Here is a 20,033-nt window from a genome sequence, read left to right as displayed (position 1 = left end):
ATCCATGTCTGATTTAAATAAATGTTTTTTAAGATTTATTTAAGCTGGGTAGTGGTGTGTGGTGCACACTTTTAATTTTAAAAACAACTAAGATGGAGAGCAGATGGTAGAAAGCACTTAGTAATATCTCTGGCAAAATCATATATACTTGAGAAATCTGTGTGACCCCAGAAGACAATCATTGAATTTTCTTCCAAGGCCAGTAGATGGCTTAAAGCCCAACTACAGGTTATTGGAGAACACCGGCACCTCAGAGTTTATGCATCGGAAAGCATCTCCTACACTCTTCTAGTAAAGCACCTTGTCCATCACTTGACCTAATTACCATTTCCCCAAACCTCCTTTTTCACTGGGTAGACCTACTTACTTCTGGATAATGCCGTCACCACAGTACCCGCCTCCATGGGTGTATATGGCAGCAGGTGATGCCTCACTCTCTTCAGTTCCTGAAATGGTGATAATCCGGTACTGGTACACACTGCCAAGTTTTAGATCCCTGGAAAATGTAAAGAAACTCGTTAGTTAAAACAAATACAGTGCTTGGGGTTGATAGGCAAAGAATGAAATATTGATCCTTTGAATACATTCTTTCTGTCTTCCTCTTTTTTTTTTAAATCAAAGGCACTTATAGTAATAAAATAATCTGTATTATGTGCTGAGTTAAGCTTCTTTCTTCAACACAATGGACTACATTATGATGTACACCAAAAAAAAAAATCCTTTACTAGATGGATAACTGTATAGTACTAAGTGCTTTGGACTTTGAACTTCATAGAAATCCTTGCAGAAGAGTAGTAGGGAGTATGGGATCCATGAAATGAGAGTGTGTGAAGAAGAAATCCTGGGAAAAGATTAGCTAGGTAAAATCACAGTAAGTAGAGGGAGCATATCAAATCCCCTGAATATAATCTGACCATTTTCTTACCTTTAAAGACCTGTGCAGGTACCCCACTGAATATGGGAAAGCCTTTTCCTCATGCTTGAAACTAGCCTCTTCTCCCCACATTCCTATCCATGACTCCTACTCTTTACTTAAATAACAATAGCATTCATTAATTGAATCTTGGCCCTGGGCTATGTACTTGCTTATTTGAGAATCAAAACAACCCTACATGGGAACTCATATTTTTATGTTGTTTTTATAGATGATGAATATGAGGTATAGAGAAGTTAAGCCAATTGTTTCCAGTTGCATGCCATTATTCTCCTTTATCCCCACAGGCCTGCCTAATAACCACATCTCTTGAAGAGAGAGCTCTTGTCCTGGAATAGCAGTTCCGGATCCTGGTACCTGCCAGATGTCCAACACGCCAAAACTGCATCTCTCCTCTGGCTTGAGACATCCAGGGCCTGTCCAGGCTTCCTCACCCAGGAACCTGGCTACTGCCAATGATCCTCTAACACAAAAGCATGCTTGTGTCAATTCTACATGATCACATCTCCATTCAGATTTCCTGACAGACAGTTTTCAAAGGGATATGCTATCCTTCATGTGCATTGACTTATGTGTCAATTATTCATTTTTTATGACAAAAAAAATCACTATGGGAAATATTAAAAAAGGTTAATAAGGAGATTCCAGAGGGAAAGGAGGTAGATTTCATAAACAGAAGGAAGATGTCAGGAAATCTCAGGATCTCCTTGCCCATCTGTTATTTCAGCTGCTACGAAGACTGGAGCTGTTTGGATAAGGCCAGCAAGATAACAGGTGCATGGACAATGGATGGGGAAGGTTTCCTGACACTCAATGCAGTGATAGTTAACAGTTTATGAGCAATGGAAGATTTGTGTGAAGAACACAACCTTGGTGAAAATCATAGACACATTATCCCCAAAGGGAGGTTGTTTTAGCAGCACTGAAGCAGCTATTGATATTGGGAGCAAACTAAACACTCTTAGGAATTCTACAAGAGATCTGGTGAATATCTTGGGATGTTGCATAGATAAATGATGGTTGCATTGTAAACTCTCAGAATGACATCACCAGAATACCCCTTTTATTGACTCTTTACTTATGCCTTGACTAATGAGGGACTCTTCCAAAAGTACAGTAAGAGATGGGGAGGGAATGAGAGTCTAAGACATATGAAGGCATTAGATAAATATGACATGAGTTCTACTATAAGCTTACCTGTTCTGAAAATATGAAGGTACATTAAAATATGATAACAGTTTGGAATAAAATAAGAAATTTTCTTCAGGTTACACCCTGCACCACAGATGGGACACTTTTGCAGAAAAGCTTGCCAAAATGAACAGTGCTTCTTGAGTTATTTTTCATGTGTGTGTGTGTGTGTGTGTGTGTGTGTGTGTGTGTGTGTGTGACATGACAAATGCTTATAACTGAAATATTTAAAGTGATGGGCTAATCTATTTTGAGCTTGTTCCTTCTGCCCCTACCTTGGTTTCTCTTTTAGCATCTCCATGCCAAGTTCCTCCTATGCCTCAGCAGTCACCAACTTGTAGGTAAACAAACAGGTTTTTGTGTCCTGGTATTATCACTTTATCCAGAAAGCCATGGGATATATTTATTTTCAATCTCTCTGAGCCTATTTCAAATTAATTCTAAACTTGGCCTCATAGTATTTTCCCACATGTGAAAATGTAAACAGTGTACCTTGTGTCCCCAGCTCATGATGAATCGCTAGAAAATGCTGAGCTATTATTATCAATGGCTTATTAGCAACATTCTCAGTCCCTGAAATTATCCTTCGGATTCTTTAATGGGGGGGGTGTGGTGAAGAAAGAGTCAGATTATACATATAACCCTGATGTAGCAAATTCCTGAAGAAGCGGTGCTGTGGATATCGCTCTGTGTAAATAAAGTTCTGATTGGCCAGTGGCCAGGCAGGAAGTATAGGTGGGACAAGAGAGAAGAGAATTCTGGGAAGTAGAAGGCTGAGAGACACCGCCAGCAGCCGCCATGAAAAATAACATGTAAAGACATTGGTAAGCCACAAGCCATGTGGCAAAGTCTAGACTAACAGAAATGGGTTAATTTAAGATAGAAAAGGTAGATAACAAGCAGCCTGCCACGGCCATACAGTTTGTAAGCAAATATAAGTTTTTGTGTGCTTTCTTGGTTGGGTCTGAGCGACTGTGGGACTGGCGGGTGAGAGAGATTTGTCCTGACTATGGGCCAGGCAGGAAAACTCTTAACTACAAATGGCGTCCAACGTGTTGGCAAGAGTTTCCACCTAAAACCTGAGAAAAAAGATTCTAAGATGGAGCTAAAAACAGCTTCCTAATTGTCTCTCTCAAGTTAGCGGCAGCTAGCCGGTTTGAGCTACTATGGCGGGTTCCTGGCGGGTTTCTGGCTTGTGCGTCTGACCTGCGGGAATGAGGAATCTATAAGCGACACTTTACTGTGCTGCGTGATTGATTTAGCCTTTGCTAGTTAAAAAAAATAATAAGTTTCTGGGCTATGTGCTGCTTTAATAGAACTGCTTCTGATAGTTGATGGTACACATGGCTCCAGACACAGAGCTGGTGGTAAACTGAACCACCGCCATGTTGAGAAGCTGAAGTGGGTGGAGCCAGCAGCCACAGCGGCGCTTCAGTCCTACAAAGATGGATATTACACAGAGAATCTGGTTTATATTGTCTTTGGGATTTTTAACTGCAAAAAAAGATTTGATTGTAAAAGCTGTTGAGTTAAACAAATATGTAAATTTTAAAGACACCTTGACTTCAAAATTTGGATGTAAGGATATGTTACTTTGGAAAAGAGTCTCTGCTTTTGTTTCCACAGAAAGCCAGAGGCTGTGGATTTGTTCCAGATTAAGATATATCAGGTTTGATCAGCCAAGACCACCTGAAAGGTCTCCAATGACACCATGGCCCAGATGATCCAACATCCAGAATGGTTTCAAGGCAACTGGCTCAGAGGTTCACCCTAATGGACTACTCTATAATACTAAAATTTTCTTTGTATCCCCATAAGATACAGCGCCCCCCTCCAGCAGGAAGTAGTAAGAGAAACTACGCCCACATTCCCAAAATTATCAAGCTGGCTTTGGAGATGGAATTGGCTCACTCCTTCTCTAAACCCAGACATATTGCTAAAAAAAAAAGGTTAAGAGATTCTTATGTCCCAAATCAAAAGAGCCCTCTGGTGTGGGACAGAGAAAAACCAATAATTTTATTTAAAACAGGTTGATTATAAATGTGATCTCTTTCTAAAGAAGAAAAGGGGATACAATATATATATAATAGGATAAAAGGGTAGATTAAGGAACTTACTTCTAAAGAGCAACAACTTGTTTTAAATGTTTTACATTGGTATAGATTTTAGTCTATTGATACAAACTTAAAGTTAATTTTGTTATACTGTGTGCATATTTCTACTCATGTTTAAGGTATTATGTTTGTATAGCTCATTTTAAATTGAAATGGATAATTAAAAATAGATTAATAATTAGTCATCTATGATAATCATACTTGTAGCCATGTTAGTTAAGTCTTCTAGATATACATAGACATATTTCAGATAGATAGGTAATTTTCAAATACTTCAAAGACCTACAGAATATGGCATGTAAAATACTTTTAAAATTTAGACTTTCTGGACAGTGAGACATGTCTGCTCCTGGCAGCACTGATTTACTCCAGAGAGGAGGATGGGCATTGAAGACACTTCATATGGAGTTTATCTTCACCTTGGCAAAAATAGCCATTTTGGCAAGAAACTGTTCTTGCCTAGACTGCTCGATCACCTGGACACGCAGGACCCATAGAAAGGTGCCCACTGAACTTTGCTTTCAAAATGGTCCTTCAGGTTCCTGCTTCACAGAGGAAACTGCTAGACATTCTACAGGACACTGAGAGAAGCGATTGAGAGACTCTAACCCTGTGGGCTGAAGACAAATGCCCCAACTTTACAAAAGAACATTAGGTGACTGTCCAGGCTGCCAGCTGTCTCTGTCTACCCTGCAAGACTCCCAAAGAAAGTTGCTTGCATCCTTCTCCTGGTTCTCAGGTAATAATATATCCTTCTGAGGTCTTTGATGTGGTTGAAGACTAGATAGTTATAATTTCCTCAGTTATGATAAAAGATAAGTTAGATATAAAAACCTTAGACTCACAAATATTAGATAGGATATCTTCTTTAATATTGTAACTGTAATTCTTGCTTGATAATTGTTTTGTTATATGTAATTGTACTATGTAAAAGTTAAAACCTTCCTTAAAAAAAAGAAAAGGGGAAGTGCTGTGGATATCGCTCTGTGTAAATAAAGTTCTGATTGGCCAGTGGCCAGGCAGGAAGTATAGGCGGAACAAGAGAGAAGAGAATTCTGGGAAGTAGAAGGCTGAGAGACACCGCCAGCAGCCGCCATGAAAAACAACATGTAAAGACATTGGTAAGCCACAAGCCATGTGGCAAAGTCTAGACTAACAGAAATGGGTTAATTTAAGATAGAAAAGGTAGATAACAAGCAGCCTGCCACGGCCATACAGTTTGTAAGCAATATAAGTTTTTGTGTGCTTTCTTGGTTGGGTCTGAGCGACTGTGGGACTGGCGGGTGAGAGAGATTTGTCCTGACTATGGGCCAGGCAGGAAAACTCTTAACTACAAAGCGGGCCTACCATCTGCTTCTTGTATTGCAGAATCAAGACACTCCATCTTGTATGATATCATTTAGTTGGAAAATACACAGTGCCAAACACCTCACTTTCTTTCAAGGCAACCCACCCTAACTTCTGAGAATTTTAAAAGCCAGGTCTTTCTTTACCTTGCAGCAAAACCTATCTCCTAATGACTTCTATCCAATGACCCACTAAGCAGCAGTGTGCACAACAATTCATGAAGAAATTTTCACAGCCCTTCTCTCAACTGTGTGTCTGTTTCTTGTGTCATCGCTTTGAAGCCTAATAACTATCAGTCAGGGGCTAATATCCTTTGTTCCCAGATAGGGCGACAGAAATGTGAATCATCCTTCAGTAAAAAGATGAAGGAGGGAGAGGTGAATTGCTCTTAAAATGATCACGAATCTCCTGTAATAAAACTGCATTTTTCTTTTGTTCACCTTAAAATTAATGCCGAACACAGGTTTTTATGAATCTGTCTCTCTGTTGCACTCTCTCTTCTCTCTCTCTCTCTCTCTCTCTCTCTCTCTCTCTCTCTCTCTGTGTGTGTGTGTGTGTACTTGTATGCCAACTTATAACAAAATATATCTCAAGTGTATAGTATATCCACACATGGAAACTTGGTTAGATTTTTACACCATTATCTTAAGAATATATATATATTAAAACAACAACAACAACAACAACAAAAAACAACCTAGACCTTTGCATAAGTGGGACAATTTAGTAGCTTGATTTTCTTGTGGGACTCCTCACAGTGCAAGCAGGGTCTGTCTCTGACTCTATTACTGGCTTTTGGGATCCTATTCTTCATAGTGGGTTGCCTTGTCCAGACACTTTTCTTTTTCTTCCTTCCTTCCTTCCTTCCTTCCTTCCTTCCTTCCTTCCTCCCTTCCTTCCTTTCTTTTTTGAGACAGGATTTCTCTGTGTAGCCCTGACTGTCCTGGAACTCATTCTGTAGACCAAGCTGGCCTTGAACTCAGAGATCCACCTGCTTCTGCCTCCTGAGTGCTGGGATTAAAGGTGTGCGCCACCACCACCTGAAGTCTTGTCCAGCCTTAATACAAGGAAAGCTTATTGCAATTTGATATGCCATGTTTTGTTGGTCTTCATGGGAGGCCTGCCCTTTCCTAAACAGAAATGGGGGAGGCATGGATTGAGGGGTATAGAAGAGAGGTAGGGGGAAGGAAAGAGAGGAGAGTTAGGAGGGGAAATTGTGGTCAGGATGTAAAAGAAATAAATACATTTAAAATAAATAAGTTTATTTAAAATAAAATTAAAGAAAAGAATATAAAAAAAAAAACAGAAGATGTCTAAGCACCCTTAGGTTTAAATACTTAGATGCTCATTTTCAAATGCATGTTTTAAACTTGTTGATACATAGTTAATATTATGATGGGTCATTACAACCTATAGAAACCCATAATTAAGTATAACTCCTGGAGGCTGACTTTCAAGTCAGGGTTGGTTACTGGTGTCCCATGCTTCTATGAAGACACGGAATGAAAAATCTGGCAGTAGGGTAGGACGAATAGAAGACAGACATATTTACACTGTAGTAACGCCCTACTTTGTTTCTTTCTGGAAACTTTTGAGGCCCTTATGCTTCTTCAATATCCTAGGGTTTCCATATCACAGCATTCATGTATCATGTGCCTTAAAATGGTCTCTATTTTCAAGCTGAATTTTATTTCTCTAAAATTCTACCTTCTAGATAAACAACTGTAACTATAGTTTCAATTTGTTTCCTACTTCCCAGACATATGTTATACTTTGTGCATATAGTTTCAACCAGAACAAATATTCCTTGAGCAGTTGTTATTATTACACCTTCTCCAGTGAAGACACTAGCGCATGGAGGGGAGAACACACTTCCTGCCCATAGCTTTTGCCATAGGCAGAAACTTGAATGACTTCCATATAACCACATCCCAAGACAGTGTTTATTGTAGTTATAGAAGCTTCCAGCGGTTATAAACTTCAAATTCAGCAGACGGAAAGTCAAAAGTCAGAATCTTCAACCTAGAAGGGTTTACATATGAAGTCCAAGTGGAAAGATAGAGAAATCAGAAGAAACACATTCTTCTTTAAATACTGTCACTGACTCAGTGCCTGCGAAGCCAGTGCTTCTCTGAGTATTGATTTGTTCATCCACAAAATAGAATTTGGGAGAAGTGTAATGCTTAGATCTTCAATCTATAGTTGCAATTTAATGAGGAATGTGTTCTTCACTCTTCCTGGCTTGGACTTTTATACAGGTTAGAAGCTGCCACTATAGTGAAAATTCTGTACTAAGAATGGGTGTAGGTCAAAACCTACCACCCAGGCTGTCTGAGTTGGAAGATACGATGGTGAGACCACCTAGGTTGCCTCTGGCTCAGGAGGATCCCAAACATCCTGGTCTAGCCTACGGCTAAAAATGAGACGGTAATGCCTAGGCACTTCAGAAACCAGCTTGGAGCCAAGAATAGGGAAGGAAGGAAACAATCACTTTTCAGGCCTGAGAAGAAGTGCCAGAGACTTACAGTTGTTTTAATTAGAAGACACATCAATTATACAAAAAAGTGTGGAGAAACCAACAACAAATATAAAAAGACTTCCTCTTTATCTCTATCAAATGTTACATTGGGCTATGTTTTATTTTTATATCTATTTGTTTTAAATCAATCTATACTTTGTATATTACACTGGTTTACATATCTTAAATCTTAAAGAAGTTTTGTTTGTTTGTATGTTTGTTTGTTTGTTTTTTGAGAAAAGGTTTCTCTGTGTATCTCTGAGGGTCCCAGAAATCACTCTGTAGAATAAGCTGGCCTAGAACTCATAGAGATCCACCTGCCTCTGCCTCCCTGAGTGCTGGGATTAAACATGAGCACCACCACCACCTGGCAGAGGTTTTAATATTATAGTCATCATTGTGTAGCTTTTTCTCCATCCACATTGTTTTGACATTATCCCCCTTGGTACAAATAGACTCTGTTCATTATTTTTACTGCCATAAGTGTACTACTTCTACAAACAAGACACACTTCCAGTGTCCATTTTGTATATAATGGGAATTTAGGCTGATTCTTTTAATATCATTGTAATTTAAGACTTTTGTTTGCTATTTTCAACAATGTTGCTTTAACCAATTGTGTTCACATTCTTGTGGACACAGAACAAGAGTTTTCTGAAAGAAATACACCAAACAATAGCATTATTAGGCAGGGAGCACTTGCATTTTCAAATTTATTACATGTTGCCAAGTTGTTCTCCCAAATGGTTGCACCAATTAGCAGGCCTACCAACCAGACTTCCCCTTGCCTCGGTCTTTGCCAGCACTCAGTTCTGCCAAACATTTAGTTTTTTGCCAATCGGCCGGTTATTAAATTATATTTAATTATTGTATTATTTTGTTGTTGCTTCATTACTAATAAGCCTGAGTATTTTTTTATATAATGGTTGGCCTCATACATTTCTAGCCCCATGGATTGCCCGTTCATTCTACTGCCTTTTCAAAACCAGACTTTCAATATTAATATGTAGTGTGTTTATATACACTGGACAGCAATTATTTATAAGTAATGACTTTGAAAATGCCATTTCTAAGTCTTTTACCCCTACCTTGTACTCTGCCTATGCTGTTCTGTTGAACAGCAATTTTTTGTTTCCTTCATGATTTGTGCCTCAATATCATAAAATAGCATCTTTAATTTTTTTTTTAAATATTTATTTTATTTTAAATTGTGTGCCTGTGTGTGTGTGTGTGTGTGTGTGTGTCTGTGTGTCTGTGTGTGTGTGTGTTTGTGTGTGAGTGTGCTGGGGTATGAGCTTATGTGAGCATGTGTGAGTGTAGGAGCCCACAGACTCCAGAAGTAGGCATTGGATCCCTGCAGCTGGTGCTACAGATGGTTGTGAATTGCTCAACATGGGTGCTAGGAATCAAGTTCAGATCCGCTGCAAATAGGTGCTCTTAACTACTGAACCATTTCTCTAGCTCTTTTAATTGGCAGATTGTTTGCTTTTTATATGTATTTACTTATGTGTTATCTTGTTGTATTGTTCTTATTTATTTATGTATTTACTTATTTATCGTGGGGGTGTGTGCATGTACATACCTATGGTGAATGTGCTTGCCTGGAGAGGCCAGAGGTCAGCCTCAGACAATCTTTCTCAATTGTTTCTCTCCCTTAGTTTTTGAGATAGAGTCTCTCATTGAACCTGGAGCTGGTTGTCTCATCCAGAATGGCTATTCAGTAAGCCCCTAGAATTTGCCTGCCTCTGCCTCCTCAGCACAGGGGTGACAGGACACACTACCATGCCTGGCTTATTTGTGGGTGTCAGGCATCTGAACTCAGGTAGTCTATACTTTCACAGAAAACACATTACCTACTGAATCATTTTGTTTGCACTAAGGAACAATTTTACTATTATATTGTCAGTAGCAATCTGTCTTAATTTCCATTGTACATAAAAATCTTGATTTGTATTATGAATTCATCCTATACTTTGCTTTCTTTCTCTAAAAGATTCTTTGCACTTTCATTGAGTCAAAAGGTTATTCGTTTTTTAATGTATAGTGGGATTTTATTCCAATTTTATTGATTGAATACATAGATGTATTTGAGGAGAAAGGGCATCTTTCTGATTTAGATGCTCCCACTAAGTCATGTAACCTATCATTTTATATATTTGAGTATTCCTTTATGTAACATTTTAAAGCTTTTTTGACAAAAATTTGTGGTGATTTTACTTATTAGGAATACACCTCTAACTAGACATTTTATGGATGTCAATGCTATAATTAATTATAGCTTCATCTATCTACACACAGAAATCTATATGTCTTGTAATTCTCTAGGGATGATAAAAATATATAATTAAAATCTGCTTAGAAGTGTTCATGGATTATTTCATCAATTCCAATAATATGTTGACTCTGCAGTCTCATGAGAAGAGGAAAGTTGACTTTGTTGTTTGTCCCCTTTAATACCTCTTTTTCAAGTACTGAAGATTGGACTGAGTGCTTTGCACATGCTAAGGAAACATTCTTCTCCCATTAAGTTTCATCTGCAGCTCTGTCTGGAGACTACTGGGCATTCTGGATATGATTTGACATGATGGTTTAAAAAATGATGCTTCTCTCTCTCTCTCTCTCTCTCTCTCTCTCTCTCTCTCTCTCTCTCTCTCTCTCTCATTGTGGTGCTGGGAATCAAAACCATGACTTCAGACCTGCTAAATGATCAGTCTACATTGAACTATAACACTGGCCCCCTCATATTGACTTTTTAAAAATTTATTTATTTATCTATCTATTTATTTATTTATTTATTTATTTATTTATCTAGAAAATGACTCCAACTAAAATTTCAAACAATTTAATAATTTAGATTACCAATAGCAGATGATGTAGACTACCAATAGCAGATGATGTGATATTAAATTCATCTCTCATTCTAAAATAATCTGGCTAGAATAATGTGATGATTTTATTTAGAATGATGTGTGTTTCTATGAGTTTGCAAATGCTGATACATTACTGAATTATTTTTGGTAATATCTTACCTAAAATTATTGTTGTTTAGTCATAAATTTTATCAACTGAAAGTTTTATAGTCTTTTTATTTATTTATTCGATTCTTTATATGTGACCTAACAGAAATCATATGATAAAAAATAAACTTAAAAAACCATCTTCTATAAGACACTAATTTCTTAATATTTGCTGAGATTTGTTCTGTTGTCTAATGCATGGGGAAAATTTTAAATATGTGTATTTGTAAATTTAAAAAACATAATTTATCATATTAATATATTTAAAGGAATACATATCATTAGGTGGTTAAAAAAATCTTCTAACTTACCACTATATCTTAATGCACTTTGTAATTTTCCACTGAGGCTAAGGGTAGCTGAATGATCAGTCCAGAACCAAGGAGAGAATAATTTAAAAGGAGGATCTGAACCAAACAGTTGGGTTTGGGGTTCTAGATCCCTTAACTTGTTATATATTCTAGCTGACTTCTTGGGAAAACATATATCAGTGAGTCATGTATCAGTGGACAGTAAAGCTCAGGACATTACATCATTTGAAGAGAGTTTGCACTCCACTTTCTGGCTCTAAATATGTTATAGAGATCTGCAACACAGATGGACACATACAATATATTTTATGTAGGTATCTAGAATAAAATAGACTCAACCCCAATGTGTGCTCTGGAGGGTGTTTTTTTCATGGTGCTGGTTCTTGAACATGGGGCCTTGTGCCTACTAAGCATCTGTTCCACCAGCGAGCTTCCTCTCCAGCCCTCTAACCCATCTCTAGAGGGGGAATGGACATTTTCTTGGAATTAGGAAGCAATAATAGATTCTCAAAATTTATTAGTTTTTTTGTTTGACCATCAAATCTTATTATATTCCCTATTTAACACAAAGAATTTACTTTAAAAATAAAAATCTCCAATTACAACCCTATGGGATAGATATATTTACATCTATCTTTTTTAATGTATAAAACACAATTTACTATATATATATGGAATCATACATTTATGATACTATTTAATCTTTATATTCTTGAGCACTTAGAAGTTAATCTAGCTAGCTGAACAAATTCTGAACAAATATATTTGTGCTGTGTCATTAGTTTATGTACCCATCCACTTACATGACATTCTTTTAGTCATCCTAGGGCACTCTAGATTCCTGGGTGACAAAGTGAATGACATGTGGTGCTGTCATTAAGATGTGCTTTAGAAGAAGGGAAAGTATTCAAATGAACATAGTGTCATATAAAAAGTATATAGACAACATGAAAAAGGTTTCTATTGCTTGGGCTCATCAGGAGAGCATCCTGGGTGAGCTCTCACAAAGAATCGTACTGTGCTCACATGACTGCAGAAAAGTCAGAGTTCAAGTCAAAAGAAAACGAGACTTGGCTTTCCTGGCAATGACTTCATGGTATTTCCCTTTGGTAGCAGAGCAGACAGCAGGCTTTGGGAGAGAGCAAATGTTCCCTATTGAATAGACGTGTAGATTTGACAGTATAGTAGGTATTATCATATCCTACTGTATTTTAAGAGAGCTAAAACTTCTAATAGCATACCATAACTCACAGAATAACCTTGAAGGCATGAGAGTCTAGCCAAAGAATGTCTTTGTTAATACTCAGACAGTAAAGTTACAATCCAGGCTTTCATGTTTGATTTCCTTATAATGTTTAATTCCAGTGTGGGCATCCCCATGAATTATTAAAGGAAAGTTCCATTTCTATTTCAGGTTGGGAGGTGCTTTATCTTACTTTTTATTTGTGAGGGTGGTGTTGGATTGGTTGTTAAAGGTTTGGTGTAACATACCCTCTTTGGGAGGACTGTCTTAAAAAGCAGTCTAGCATACTGGTACTGGATCAACTGGCATGAAAAGTGGTTATTATTCCCTCATTAACTCTGCTGTGATTTTGGACAAATTAGTTTTTTCTATTCAGTTTGTCCTCATTCAATTAAAAATGGAACGATGAATAACAATAAGTGAAGATACTGTCATTGACTTCATATAGTTCACAGAACAAAATGGGAGATAAGCTCGGTTGAAAGTGACTGAAATACAAGATACAGCTTGAAGATTATTAACACAGAGCAGGATCCAGCCATGGAATTGAAGAGTGAGAGGTTTAGATAGACTTCTTTTGGGCACCTGGATTAAGTTGGTTTCCTAGTACAAACCCTTAGTTTCTTGTACTTTAAAAAACAAAAACAAAAACAAACCAAAACAAAACAAAAAAAACCCCATCACTTTCTATACATCATATTGAATGTCTATTTACTAGTTGAGGCAGAAGACACATTAACCATTGTTATTATATCTCAGTTTCTAGCAGTGTGGCACATAACAGTTTTCCACAAGTGTCTATCAAATAAATGAATAGTTTGAAACAGTACATTGAGAGAAAATAGAAGGTATAAATCATGACTATACTGATGAGCTTCAAGAGTGATCTATAACAAGGCACAGGGAAACATTTGAAGATAGAGAACAGTTCTTTTAGATGGAGCTTTCAGGTTAGCCACGAGGAGAAGAAGCCTTTACTTCAATGGCCAAGTCAGAGCATACAGTCAATGAAGGATTCCCAGCCATGAGTGGCAGCCGGAGGAGTGGGGTTGGCAGTGGTGTTGGGGGATCCATTGGAATAAGAACAGGGCTGGATGTAGTAATTGCCCAAGTTTATTCCCAACCTATAGCTGTGGAATTCCAAACTCAGGTGTACTAACAGCAGTTGAGACACAGAGTCAACATCCATTCTTTGTACTGTTCTAGAACCCCCCTCCATCCATCTCTTCCCATCTCCAGTCCAGGCACTTGGAAGACATCAGCCTTTCTACACAAATGGCTCTTTATTCATTGATGAGGTCCTATTGCTAAGAGCAATTCTTTGTTTTGTTTTGCAACGGCTATCCTCCTATTCCTCCCGGTGACCACTGTGGCCTCCAGTGCATACTCTGAATTCACCAAACGAAGAAAGAGATATCAAGATCTGAGACGGTACTGAGCATTTGGATCCCTTCCCAACGGGGCTAGGGTAGAATCTCCCGCACGGGTAATGCAAAACTCACTCTTTCACATTGACAAAGCTGTTCTCACTTCGTATAAGACCCAGAAAGGAGCAAATATATACACACAACTGATTAATTCCAGCAGTCTTTGATATAATTGTCCAAAGCTTTGCCCTGGTACCAATTTAAAGCCCAGTAGCCAATTGAATAAAACTAAGAGTTTGCAGCCAAGGCCTTTGTTATTTTGTTTTAATTATCTTTTACCACCAATTGAAATGATTTTCTTACTTTCTTGGTGCAATAAAACAAAACACAGGGGAAAGAATGGAGAGACAATGTGGAAATTATCAAAGATCCTGAGCTTAAGATCCTGTCATAAGGTAACAGGCATCCTGTGATTTGCCTGGTTATTTGTGTCATGCTGAGATCTGAATGGAGCATATTTACCACTTTGAGGGAAACTCCACACCTGGATAGCATTAAAGTGAAAGAGAGGAAAGCATTCCCAAAGGAGCCTCATTTTTTTTTTTCTGAAGGCAACCGAAGAAGGTATGTGACAATTTCCCCCAAACACTTTGCTGGTGATGGACAGGTCACTTGATTATAGAGCAGAGGCTTGTGACAAGCTGCTTGATCACCAAGGACTCTGGGAGCCAAAACACCAGATATAGTTGGATGTAAACAAGGCATGCAGTATAGTGTGAAAATCGAGGCCAAGTTGGGGCCAGGCAGTACAGCACAGGGGCCCAGTGACAGCGGGTGATTGAGGAGCACAGAGGAGTTACTGAGGACTAGGGGCCGGTGGGGAAAGCAGCCTCCTTTCTCTCCCCATAGCCTTTCTGGGTGGCCAGCGATTTTATTACTGGCAGAGGGCAAGCCCAACAGCATTTTTGAATTTGGCACCACATCTAAAACCATTTGGGGGCTGGGCTTCCCTTTCTTCTCTGCCCCCAACATCCCCATGGACTCTTTGGGTTCGGTGAAAACCGGCGTGCTGTTAGCAGGCTACATTTCCCCTCAATTTTGAAACCCATGTGTGCTTGGGGAAAATGTAATCCTTATGTTTCTGATTCATTTACACTTAACTCATCAAAACGCTATGTTGTAAGAACTATTTGATGTCTGCAGAGTCTGCTGAGCCACTTTGTAAGTCCTGCTTCTTAGAAGCAGGAAGTTTCATTTCTGTTGGGATGGGGTTGGGGCTTGAACCTCCAAGGTTGAGTTTGTTTTGAAATGAGGACTCCTGGTGGGTCACATGGATCCTGAACTTGACCAAATGTGCTTACTTATTTCCTATGCACCCCCTCACCTACCCTAGCTGCCATGAGGTTACTACATCAACTTTCTATGATTTCAGTCTGAGCAAACACAGAAAACTACTCCATGAGCAGGGCGAGCTGAGCTCCTATTGGAATCAGAAGGTCTAGCCAGACTCCAGCACTCTTGCTCTATAGGGAAAGGAACACCTGGCTTGCAGGTCAGGACCCTTGAGTTCTGTGCTCCATTCTGCCACCAAATGGCTATGTGACTTTGGAGAAGTTATCTTTCTGTTCTGGGTTCACTTATCTCTTTTGTGAATTGTCAGTGGTGACTGGATGATTTTCAGTGTTCTTTCTAAGTCAGAGAGTTTTGGGGTCTAACTTCTGTTTCAAAATTTTGGTGGCTGAGTTTTTATCTAAAGCTTATCAGGCAATTTCCACAAAACTGTGGCCATCTAAGTCAAACTCCAACCCCTTCAAAGTATCTCACTGAGAAAGAGTACTAAGCCTAGGGAATCATCCCAAGTCTCACAGAGAGTTGATGGCAGAGTCCAATGTACCAGAACACAAAGTCACAAACAAAAAATAAATCAGTAGCTCTTTTATACACTAATTTCCTGGCATTTTTGATAAACATGTTTGTATGGAGGATATCAACTCTTTTCTGCATTGAACATTCAAGCTGGGGCAAAAGAAAAAAAAAAAAAAAAACTACTTCCCACTCTGACAGCAGGAATGTGAAAGCTGACATCAGGATGGAAGTGGAATGGCACTGCTTTGCATGAGGCACAGGGAGGTAGTGTCTGGCTTGTATTAAAGCCCATGAGTGAATGATTAATCCTGGGTAGCAAACAAAGCCAGAGCCGTGTAACATTAGAGGCATTAGAGCTATGGAAGATTAACCCTACTGCCCCCCAGGGGACCTTTTCAGAATATTGGACTACACTTTGAGAATCAGTGGGTGATGAAAACTGGTGGTCTCACAGGTCTAGTCTGTTTACTCCCAACACAACACATACACACACACACACACACACACACACACAGAGAGAGAGAGAGAGAGAGAGAGAGAGAGAGAGAGAGAGAGAGAGAGAGAGGAGAGAGAGAGATACAGGCAGAGAGTCAGAAATAGAGACACCAGAGAGGGGAAGTCATGCTTGCATACATATATATGTATGCACAATGATGTACTCTATACTTCATTTCCCCCTGTATTTCTATAGGAGAGAAATGTTACAGTTCAAAGTGACCTACAGCTGGTGCCTGCTTCTGACTCATGGACCAGCAACTGGAAGTCACTTTTGAATACCTCCTCTAATCTCAACCTAAGCATACCTTTGTATCTATAGTCTTTCCTAGTCAATGGTGCCAGTAACATGGGTTCCTAAATCCATACATACATCTGCCTCTTCCTTCTAAATGTTTGCGAGGCTATATTTGTTCAACCTCATCTAGTTCTTTCCTTTCCAACTCAGCCCCCTTGACCAAAGTCTGTTACTTTAGCTCCTCACCATTCTTACCTTCATTACTATTTACGCTTGATGCCTCCAGCCCTGCTGCTGCCAGCTGCACACATATAGCTTAAGAGATGTCCTAAGACCAAATGTAATCAGCATTTCATGTTACCCAAAGCCCCATTCCCAGTAGCTCCCAGTCCCCAGGATGAAGTCTAGACTCATTGAAAGACCATTATGAACTGCTCAGTTTCAACCTCTCTGGCAATTCTGTTCACACTCTCCCTTTTCAGTTTCACCCCTTGTCACCATAAGGAGGCAGCCTCCCCTCCACTCTCTGAATAAACCATATGACCCTTCAATAGTAATAATGCAGTCTGTTATAGGGGTTCTGACTAACTCTTGGAGCAGAATGAAGAATTTCTAGTTACTGAGAGTTCCTTAACATAACATTTCACTCTGTTTTACAATCCCTTGTTTACTGGTACACCCTTCACATTAATGAAGCTAAGTTCCTAGAAGGCTAGTCTTCAAAGCCTGACAGATAGTGGTAATTAAGTGTCTGTTGAATGAATAAAAGACTGACTCACACATGTGTGACCTAATCCCCCACTTTAGGGAAAAGAGAACTGAGGTTCTGGAAGGAGAACCTTTTAGTTTTATCTGTTGATCTTTGAGTGTCCAAGTCATCATATACGCACGTGTTGCATCCCCTCCCTATCTCTTTCTGATTACAGTGCACTTAACATTTTCTTTTTCTTTTTTTTCTAATCCAACATTGAATCACAGCAATTGTACTCTTTGGGATGTGTAAGATCATGCCTCACATACACATACTCCAGCATGGGCCTGGCTATGAACAAACCTGATGAAAATCACAGAAGAGGAAGAGTCATGGACATTTAAATTTTTTGCAGTTCTCAAGGCTGGATCACATTCTTGCAAGCCTATTATCTCCTTAGTATTTCCTGCCAATATCTTCAAGAACACACAGAATCCCAGCTATTCTGTTCAGAGGACAGAGCTTTGGCTCCGCAGCGAAGAGAGCTGGGCTACGTCACATTGCATGCTGGTTTGTGAATCAGACTTCCTGATTCCAGATTCAGCACCTCAAAAGTGATGTGTGAAGTTCCTGTTTCAACAGTCACAACATAAACCATCATGACCTGCCTTTGTGGTTCTCAGTGTCTCCAAGGGTAGGCTGAACAGATTTTGTCTACTTCTCTTACTAGTGCCCCGTGTGAGATTAAATTCCTTCTTTCTCACATCTGTAATTGCTCTGACAGCTGTTACTTTCCTTTTCTTTCCTCTTCATCCATTTTTTTTCTTAAAAATCAAGAATTTGAGCTGAATAACCAAATCAACTTTATCCTATCTATCCTCCAGGGTGGAGAGAAAATAACAGAGAAGTAGCAAACCCAGGAGACCCATTGCCACCTGATTTCATTAATTTTTTTCTTACCAAGGAACTCCTCTAAGAAAGCTAGCCTTGGAATATGCAATAAGAGAGGAGGTTTCATTTTTTTTAACCCAATGTCAGGAAAAAACTGAAGGTAGCATTCTAACAGCTCTTGGGAGACTGACAAGAAAGAGTCATGATCTATGAGCATCTATAGAAGAGGAGCTATGAGCAGGATTTAAAATAATGCCCTCTACAAAGCCACAGACTCATTATTTCCTTCCTCAGAAGTGCTATTAATATGCTGTGAGAATACTGACCAATAGAAATCTATAGTAATTTATAGACCTAAGTATGTAGACATAACACTTTATTCTACATGCCTCCCTGACACAACAGGGATGGACACTTGCTGTAGTAACATGTTACTGTTGGGGTATTGAGACCCATCCCCCATCTCCCTAGAGCTGTAATGCCAATTCTCTCTCCAACCTATAACGCTAAGTAACAACTGGACTGGGCTGTCTAATCATCAACCACACCTGAGGAGGATCCTTACAGTCCTTATTTACAATTCTGATTGACAGAAGGTTTCTTCATAAATGCTACTGTGAGAGGCTCTAGTGAGCAGGGTTTTAAAATATCATCTCAAAATTCTATGAATAAATGTATATTATGTTTTGGAGGAGGGGTTTATACAGGGTTTCTAGGCTAACCTTGAAGTTATTATGTAGACTAGGCTGGCCTTAAAAGCTTGGTCAGTCTACATCTATCTCCTGAGTATTGGACTTATAGGCATGTACCATCAAGCCTAGCTTTAAGCAGTTTCTTGAAAATTGAACTCTAGTTTGCCATGTGAGTGCTCATAATTGAACCTGGGTCCTCTGGAAGAGCAGTCAGTACTTGTTAACCACTGAGCCATCTCTCCATCCCTCCCCCAGTAGTCTCATCTTATTAAATGAGTGAATGAATGACTGGGTGAGCATATGGACAAATTTACTATCAAAGCTTTGTGCCACATCACTTAACTTCTGTTGTTCTATTTCCCTACTTGTAGAAGAGAAGTTGTAAAGAGACACTTTGGTTAAAGCGTAGTACTGCAACTAACTCAAAAATTCAGATTAGTGATTTTGGTGCTGTTCACCACCAGACAGGGTCCCTTCATGTTGTCATAATCACTAGGGTGGTAAGATATAATCAGTACTTCTGACTGCTGCTAATCCTGAAGATTCTTCAATTCTGCTGAGCTCCTTTGCCTATTCTGATATTCCCAGAACTCATTTTTCATTCTGAGAGGTATTTAGCTGAGGATTGGTAAGCTGAGACATTGGTGGGTGATGCCCAGCTTCCACATACAGAATAAGGCACTATCCATGATGCTTGGTTTGAGCTAAGAACAATGATACTAATTCTGGGATTGGGAAGAAACCTCTCAACCCTCATACTTACTTTATGCCTTTCTGGGCAGCACCTCCAAGCATGTGCAAAATCCTGTAGGGCAAATGTGGGAGAAGGCCTTGTTCAGGATATGGTCCAGCCCGAATTCTGCATGTCAGCAATGGATTACTGGAAATCTTGTTGGTCTGACAATGTCTATGCCTCCTTAAGCCTCCTCTTCTTTATTTATTTAATGTTTTAAAAATAAAAGTGATTTTTGCCTTCCCCCCATCTCTTTTTCTTTTCCTGTTGCTTTTGGCATCAAGAATCAGCTATTTTTATCCAGTTTCTCCATCCATCAAGATACTACTTTGTGCTTTTTCAGATATCCACCAACTTATAGTTTGTAGCTTTGCCAGGCAGGAGC

At 39.1% G+C, this 20,033-nt stretch overlaps 1 protein-coding gene across 1 annotated transcript in view; it reads right to left on the bottom strand.

The window, feature by feature from the left end:
* The window catches only part of Pappa (pappalysin 1), a 239,598-nt gene that overhangs the window by 126,616 nt on the left and 92,949 nt on the right, over window positions 1-20,033 (bottom strand). The window contains exon 8 of the mRNA XM_036177331.1: window positions 368-496. Within this exon, the coding sequence (XP_036033224.1) occupies window positions 368-496 (129 nt within the window). The remainder of the gene's footprint in view (window positions 1-367; window positions 497-20,033) is intronic.

This window comes from Onychomys torridus, chromosome 2 (genome assembly GCF_903995425.1).
Source record: "Onychomys torridus chromosome 2, mOncTor1.1, whole genome shotgun sequence".
Lineage (NCBI taxonomy): Eukaryota > Metazoa > Chordata > Mammalia > Rodentia > Cricetidae > Onychomys > Onychomys torridus.
This window is presented reverse-complemented; position numbering and strand designations above follow the sequence as displayed.